A 7,979-nucleotide genomic window follows, 5' to 3' on the forward strand; every position below is an offset into this window, starting at 1 on the left:
CAGCCAACCGCCGGCGAAGGCTTCCAGGGACCCACGGGGATGTGGTGGGGCGAGAGGAGGCACATGCTCGCCCCTGCGCAGACAGGCCCATGTGCTGCACAAACACAGAGCCTGCGGACAGACAGACACACACACACACAGTCTGCACAGAGACACAGCCTGCAGCCCGAGACAGGACAGTTTTATTCCCCCACGGCCCCTCAGCTGGCTGTAACTGTCTCCTTCACCCAGGCCAAGACGCGCTGCACGTCCACGTACACACTGTACTTGGTGGCCGTGCAGGTCTTGTCATAGCTGAGGATGCCAGCTGCGTACCAGGTGTCGTCATCAGGGTCCTGCACAGCAAAGGCCCCACCAGCATCCCCATAGCAGGTGTCCTCCCGCAGCTCACTCATGCCCACGCAGAAGGTATCGTTGCTGAGGATGGGCTGCACCCAGTAGGATGCATTCCGTGCCCCGTAGTACTCCTGGCACTGCTTTTCCTCAGCCACTGGGAGCATCACGTACTTCAGCATGTCAGAGAAGGCGAAGGTGGCACCACGGCCCCAGCCTGAGACATAGCCCACCCGCCCTGGCTGCACGTAGTCTTTCTGGGGCAGGCAGATGGGCATCACTTCCTCTCCAACAAGCACCTTCTGTTTGAGCTTCAGCAGGGCCAGGTCCACAGCCTGTGGGTAGCCGGGGTGCAGCACGATGCGCTCGATGCCCAAGGCGGGCTGCTCCCGGCTGCCCAGGAACAGCTGCAGCGTAGGGGCAATCTCCTCTGGATTGGTGTTCTCGCTGTGGTTCAGGTACACGTTCCTGCCAGTGGTTAGCAGCCACTGATCACTGATAAGTGTGGCCCCCACAGTGAGGTTGTGGCGGGTCACCATCCGGGCCTGCCAAGGGAAGCTGCCCTTCTGAGCCAACAGACCCCCAATGATGCGCTGCATCTGCCTGGGGGGGTTCTTCGGCTTCCCACACACTGCATAGGACAGAGCAGGGCCCAGGTTGAGCCCTCTCAGCCCAGTGGTGCTCAGCAGCCCCTACAGCCCTTTGGCTGCACAGACTGCTCATGACCCCACAGCTGCCCTGCTTTTCACAGCCCCAGCCCCTGTGACTCTGCTCTCACCTGGCTCGCAGACAGGCACCTCCTTACCAGCTCCAGGACTCACCCACACCTGATTCCCATCACATTTGTATGTCCCTTTGGAGAGAAACCAGAGTCAACATCCCTGCCCTGCAGCCAGGGAGGCACAGAGGTGCTTGTACCTCCCTGGGGCTTGGGTGAGCAGATGTAGCTACTCATACCCCCGAGGAAGTGGGGTAGGGGGCTGCATCCCTGGCATTGGGGCAGCCCCTTGCATCCCCTGGAGCTGGGGATGTGCCTCACCATCATCGGAGCCGCGCAGCCGGTAGTATGGGTCGCAGCGGTACCTGACCACCAGGTGCTCCACGTGGCCGTGTTCAATCTCCGCAGGCTTTGCACAGCTCCAGTCTGCAGGCAGACAATGCTCAGCTGGCCCAGAGCACCAAGCCCAGGACATGCTCCCACCTCCATTGGGTCCCTCCCTAGTTCCATCTTCCCTGACCCTGCCTGCTCCCTGCCAAGTCCCCTCCCCTTCATCTGAACCCCAGTGCTCCCTGCCTGCCCTGGAAGGTACCGGTGGCAGCTGCAGTCCCCAGCACGCTCCAGGCCAGGCCAGCGATCAGCAGCTCTGCAGGTCTGCAGGGAGAAGAGGGCAGCATCAGCAGAGAGCTCCCAGAAAGCTGCCCTGCTCCCAGCTGTGGGCTCCACCAGGATCCTGTCTGGGCTCCTGTCCTGTCCCAGGAGGGCCCTCGGGGCTGCCCATCAGACAGCCAAGAGCCAGACCTGGACCCTGCTGCTGCAGAGGGCAAGGCTGCAGTGTTGGGACCTGGGGTGCTTCCAGGCCCAATATGGGTTCTGCCATGGCCCTCAGCAGGGCCAGGTCCTCAGCCAGGCCCTCAGCCAGGCAAGCAGGACAGACAGAGCACTGAGCACATGGAGGGACATGTCAGTGTTGCTTACCCCATGCTGGCAGCTCCCTGCTCACAGCAGCCTCCTCCTGCAGGTCACTGCTGCTCGGGGCTCCCTCCTCACCCCTTTTATTGTCACCTCCCTCCCCCTGGTGCAGCCCAAGAGCTCCAGACCTCCTGACCCTGCTGCCTGCAGCCAGCACCTTTCCCAGCAGGAGGAGCACAAAAAGCCCCACCTGGCTCTCTGCCGGCTTGGCAGAGGCTCACGGGAAGCTGCCAAGCCCCCACAGGAAGCCAATGTGCCAAGAGTTTCCCGGATTTTGTAGCTACAAATATGGGGGGGGCTGGCTGCAGACTAGTGCCCTGGCACTGTGACACCAGCTGAGGCTCACAGAGAGCAGACCAGCCCCTGCCCTTGGCAAACCTGCCCTGTGCCCACACCTACCACAGTCCCTGCAGGGCACAGGTGACCGCCCCAGTGCTGGCAGGAGAAGCTGGGTCCCAGGAGCCAGGTCCCATCCCATCCTGTGCCTGGCTTTGCTCACAGTCAGGGCACACCCACCCAGAGCTGGGGTACCAGTGCCCTGGGCAGTGCCACCCTGCTGGCCAAGGGGAGCAGCATGTCCCACACTAGGGACAGGTTCTGAGGGACTGCAGCCAATCCGGCTTCCAACCAGTACCCACCCTTTCCCAAGCAGTGGGGCCACAGCCCTGTGTCCTGGCAGCCCCTGGCCCCAGGGGTGGAGGTTGTTTGTCAGCAGCATCGAGGGCTCAACCTAGGCTTACGGGAACTCACAGCAGCAACTGCTGGCCAGTGCCCAGCTGGATGTGGCTGGGCAGCAGCGGTGCAGGGCAGAGCACATCAGCCTATTCCCACGAGCAGTCTGCCTCCAGCAGGAGTACAGCTGAGGGGCAGCAGGAGAGGAGGGAGCCAGTGCTGCAGGGAAGCCACCCCAAAACCATTCATAGCATGTGGTGCTAGCCCCAGCCCTGAGCCACTGAAGCTTGGCCTGCCAGGGTCTTGCCAGTGCCCCCCTGCCCCTTGGATGCTCCAGCTCTTCGGGCTCAGGAGGGACATCTGTGGCTGGTCCCAGACCCCCCAGGTGGCTTTCCCATCCTCTGTGAGCTTCTTCCCATCTCATGGGGCATTTGTGTCCCCAAACAATGCAGAGCTTGACATCCCTGATCCAGCAGCAGCCATACTTGTACCACCACACAGAAGGCTTGAGTCCAGCACCAAATGCATCAGGGCTTGGCAACTCTGATCCGTCAACAGCACCAGTACCTTAGGAAGGTGCTGTGTCACCCTCAGCCTGAAAGAGCAAGAGTCTCCCAGGCACTCTCCAAAGCACATCAACACCTTGGCCGACAGATCAGGTGAATTCCCTGTTAGAGCAGCGATAGGTGTCACCTGCCCACAGCAGAGAATCTGGGACATGAAGAGGCTGGTGCAGGGGGCTGCAGAAGGGGGAGGCAGGTGGGTGATGACCCTGACATGAGCTGAGTGCCACTCGGAGCAGGGGCAGGAGTTGTAAACAACTTTGGGGAAGTGCTGTGGCGCAATCCTGCTCTGCAGGGTGGACTGCGAAAGGCTGCCAAAGCAAATGCTGTGTCCAGGGCAAGCTCTTGTTCAAGCAAAGCCCAAGGTAACTGCAGGAAGTTCAGGGCGAAGGAACAGTCAGTGCTGGAGGCTCCAGAAACAAAACCAACAGGCAGAAGCACTACCAATCAGACCTTTTCCACAACAATAACAGGGCATAACCGCAGCCATCTCCAAACAGCTGTGTACTGGCAGCAAAGGGAAGAACTGGCACCCAGCAACCCCAAGTGCCTGGCCTCGGGCAGAGATCTCTATGAGGGGAGCCCTGGTGCACTTCTGTCGGTTCATCCCAGAGCTCAGCTACCCTGCAGCTTCTCCCACCAGAAAAGTGGGAGCAACATAGAGAGCCGATCCTGCTTGGCTCAGGAGATCTGGGCTGTGTCCCTCCAGCCCATGAGGTATCCCCGGAGCAGCATACACGACTAGGTGAGCCAAATGTTTATTGATACTTGGGCTGGGTTTGGCTGCCCACAGGAAAGCCAAAACACAGCCCTGGGCAGTGGCACTGGTGTGGAGGTCCCCTCCCCTGCTCCCCACTAATGCAGCCCCTGCTTCACCCATCAGAGGCTCTTCTCAGGGCCTGGGACCAAGACCTTGGCTTGGTCCCAGCCTGCCCAGCACTGGAATTATCAGACTCATTCCTGCTCAGCCATGGCTCTCCTGGCTAGACCTTGGTTCTGCAGCATGTCAGCACCGGTGATCTGCTCCAACCGCCTCCATGACGTTCTTGAAGCCCTGCTCCCTAACCAGGGACAGTGCGAGATGGCAGGGCCAGCCTGGCACTGCAGCTCACCCTGGTGGTGCACTGCTTGGGCACCAGCACAAAGTTGTTCAGAGCCACCCTGGGCCCAGGGGCTCCCTGGGGAGGTGCCTGGAGCCCCCTCACCTCAGCAGCTCCTCCAGTTCCCGCTTCACTGCCCCCACCACCGGTGGCCCGTGGTACACAAGGGCTGTGTACAGCTGCACAAGGGAGGCTCCGGCACGGATCTTCTCCAGGGCATCCCGCCCGCTGCTCACCCCACCCACCCCGATGATGGGCACCCGGCCTGTGGGTAGGCACAGGGTCAGGAAGGCACAGGCAATGAAGGCATGCACCCCCCAAGCCCTGCTCTGCTCCCACCTTGGGTGAGGCAGTACATCTCCCTGATGGTCTGTGTGGAGAGCTCCCGCAGGGGCTTCCCGCTGAGGCCCCCGGGCTCCATGCGCTGCCTGCTCCGGAGGCTGCTGGGGCGGCTCACGGTGGTGTTGCTGACAATCAGCCCATCCACACCTAGCTGAGGGGGTCAGCAGCATGAGGACACAGCAGCAACAAGCAGCTCCCCCCCATCCCATCCCATCCCATTCCTGGGATGCCAGGTCAGGGCTCCCCCAGCACATAACCCCAGAAACATGGCTGGGCACAAAGCAGCTGCCCCTCACTGCCTGGACTATCTGGGCCACCCAAGGTCTGGTTGACACACATAGGTCCTCACAGACTCCAAGCTACCCAGGATACCACCCCTATGGCAGCCAGGGAGCTGCAGGTGCACCTATCTTTCAGAGAGAAGACCTGTCAGGAGTGCCATGGTCCTGCCCCTGTGCTGTGTGAGGTGAGGCAGGAGGCACATCAGCCTCCCCTTCCCATCTCACCTCGCAGATAACGCTGGCAATGTCGCGCTTGTCCTGTGCAGTGAGATCAGGGGCGATCTTCACCAGCACGGCTGGCTTGTGCTCGCAGGGCAGCAGGTCCCTCTCCGCCAGCACCTGCAGGTGCACATGGCAATGCATGGCAGGGAGAAACCTCGTGCCCTGACCAGGAGCCACGGGCGCCAACCAGGACAGGGACAGGCCCTGCTCCTCTACATGGCATTCTTGACAGAGAGGCACCCTCAGTACAGGGCCTAGGGCACACGGCCAGCACAGGACCCCGAGGACACCCAAAGCCGTGGGGTGGGTGACTTGCTGCCTCTGGCAGGAACAGAGTGGATGGCGATACCTCACTGCTCCTGAGCCCTTTGCTGGGGTACAGTGCCCTGGTGCACCCCACGGCAGCAGCTGCTCAGGGGACATCTCAGCAATCCTGCCCGCCACTCCTGGGAGCCGCCCCACTTATCCCTGTGCCAGGGCAAACCCACTGGCTGGAGTGGAGCAGACACTGCCAGGGCACACGATGCATCCAGTGCTGCAGCTGCAGGTTGGGCTGGCTGGGGGAAGTGACCCACCTTTCTCAGCAGGTCCTGCAGCTCAGTCTTGCCCTGCAGGTCTCGCAGCCCTGGGGTGTTCGGGCTGGACACGTTCACAACCAGGTAGTCAGCCAAAGGGCCCAGTGTCCGGACCCCAGCCACATAGTCAGCTGCAGCGTCTATGGAGCTCTTGTTCTTGCCCAGGTTGATTCCAAGGGGCATCCCCGCTGGAACATAGACATGGCTAAACTAGGGCAGGACCAACCCCCACCCAAGGGCCAGAGCACCAAAAAGGGAGGCTCTAGGACCAGCTAAAATCAAGATGGGGATATGCAGCCCATGTATTTCATGGGAATGGGCCTGGCACTGTCCCACAGCCACAGGAGCATCACCACAGCTGCCCCACTCAGCACCTCCCAGCACCACAGCCTGGCAGAAGTTGCTGTCAGGATCTGCCCAGCTGGGGTCCTCTTAGCTTTGGCTTTAACATGTTCTGCCTAAAGCAGTATGTGCAGCTCAGTCCCAAAGAAAATGGCAGGAGAAAGGTGACTAATCACAATCCCAAGGGGAGAGGCTACAGCCCCAAGAGGGTCCTGCTGTTTGAGTGTACCTTGCTCTGGCCAAGGTGCTCCTGTGCCTGGACACTGGTGTTACACACCTTTTCTGGCCTACAGCTACCTGGGAGACCCCCAAACCCACCCTGCAGACCCCAAGGGCAAAGTCTTACAAGCTTGTCTCACCACCAGTGAGCCTGGTCTGCGTCTCCTGGCGGGCCCGCAGCCTATGCTCCACTGCAACGTGGCCATGGCTGTTGAATCCATACCTGCACCAGGACAGATGGTTCAGGGCTGGGCTAGTGTCCACAAACCCCAAACAGAACATGGGAGAAACAAGGCAGACACGTAGTCTCTGCAGCTCTGCTCAGCACATCCAACCCAAAAGCCACCACAGCACCAACCACGGAGCTGGGACCATCCAAATAACCCTGCACTGCCATGTGCACCCACAGGTGCTGGCACAGAGGGACTTGCTGCCCTGTGAGTGCAAGCCAGACATGGGGTAAAAATCACCCCTGACCTTCCCCAAATAACCACCCTCGAGGTGGGCAGACTGCAGGACACGGCTGAACACTGCCCTCAGATCCCACCTGTTGATGACCGCCTCGTCCTCTGCCAGCCGGAAGACCCTGGGCTTGGGGTTCCCTTCCTGGGGCTTGGGTGTGACGGTCCCCACTTCCACAAAGCCAAAGCCCATCTTGTACAGCCCGTCCACAGCCTCACCCTGCTTGTCAAAGCCAGCGGCCAGGCCCAGGGGGTTGCGGAATCGCTGCCCGAGGACTCGCACCTCCTGCGGGGACAGGTCTGGGTCAGAGCCCACCGACCGCAGAAACCACAGCCGGGGCCTCGCTCCAGACCCCTCCCGAACAACCCCAGCTGCTTCCCCTGACCTCCCTTCCTCTGCCCCATGGAGTGCCTGCCCGAGAGACCCTCGTCTTCCCCCGCGGACTGTGACAGGTTTCCACTGGCACCCGACCGACCGCCCCCCCGTCCACTCCGCCCTCCCGACTCCCTGCCCCAATCCCCGCCCCGCCCCACCCCCGATCTCTCCCCACCAGAGCCGCACCAGCGCGGGGCCGTCGGGACGGGCGGGGGGCAGCAGCCCGAGGGCAGCAGCGCGCAGAGCCAGGCCGTGGGCGGTCTCGGGGGGCAGCGCCCGGAGCGCGGGCATCACCGCCGCCGCGTAGAGCCGCTCGTCTCCTGCCGCCAGCGCCGAGCCCAGCAGCAGCCCGCAGCCTCCCAGTGCCAGCGCCCGCAGCCGCCCCTGCCCACAGCCGTCAGCGGTGCACCGGCACCGATCCCCTCTACCGGCACCAGCACCCCTCCATCCCGGTACCGATCCCCTTCCCATTCCCTACCGGCACCACCCCCCATCCATCCCGGCACCGATCCCCTCCCCATTCCCTACCGGCACCAGCACCCATCTCATCCTGGTACCGATCCCAACCCGGCACCCTCACCAACACCCATCCCATCCTGGTACCGGCACCGATCCCATTCCACCCCCCGCACTCATCCCACCCCGGTACCCATCCCATCCTGGTACCGGCACTCCCTTTCCCCCCATCCCAGGCCATACCCTCATATCCCGGCACTCCGGCCCCGGATCCCACTCCACCCGTCCCGTCCCGTCCCGCCCCGCCCCGCTCCAGCCCCAGCCGCCCCGTCCCCGCGAACGGCCCC

General features: G+C 62.3%; 1 protein-coding gene across 3 annotated transcripts; it reads right to left on the reverse strand.

The window, feature by feature from the left end:
- Positions 1-143: 143 nt before the first annotated feature.
- On the reverse strand, positions 144-7,596 carry DHODH (dihydroorotate dehydrogenase (quinone)). 3 transcript variants are annotated; one of them, XM_039386180.1, is made up of 11 exons: positions 7,363-7,546; positions 6,887-7,086; positions 6,480-6,562; positions 5,779-5,966; positions 5,207-5,320; positions 4,698-4,851; positions 4,464-4,623; positions 1,644-1,705; positions 1,373-1,477; positions 1,112-1,186; positions 144-964 (listed from the first exon to the last, which is right to left on the reverse strand). In XM_039386180.1, the coding sequence occupies exons 1-11, from the start codon at positions 7,465-7,467 to the stop codon at positions 201-203; spliced, it is 2,010 nt and encodes a 669-aa protein (XP_039242114.1). In that variant the 5' UTR covers positions 7,468-7,546; the 3' UTR covers positions 144-200. The 3 variants fall into 3 exon arrangements, with proteins under 3 accessions (XP_039242114.1, XP_039242115.1, XP_027589390.1); XM_039386181.1 differs by lacking the exons at positions 1,644-1,705; positions 4,464-4,623; XM_027733589.2 differs by lacking the exons at positions 144-964; positions 1,112-1,186; positions 1,373-1,477; positions 1,644-1,705 and adding an exon at positions 4,001-4,319 and having other exon boundaries at positions 7,363-7,596.
- Between the last annotated feature and the right edge of the window lie 383 nt (positions 7,597-7,979).

Source organism: Pipra filicauda, unplaced genomic scaffold, assembly GCF_003945595.2.
Source record: "Pipra filicauda isolate LSUMZ 115617 unplaced genomic scaffold, ASM394559v2 scaffold46_size3722508_pilon, whole genome shotgun sequence".
Classification (NCBI taxonomy): Eukaryota; Metazoa; Chordata; class Aves; order Passeriformes; family Pipridae; genus Pipra; species Pipra filicauda.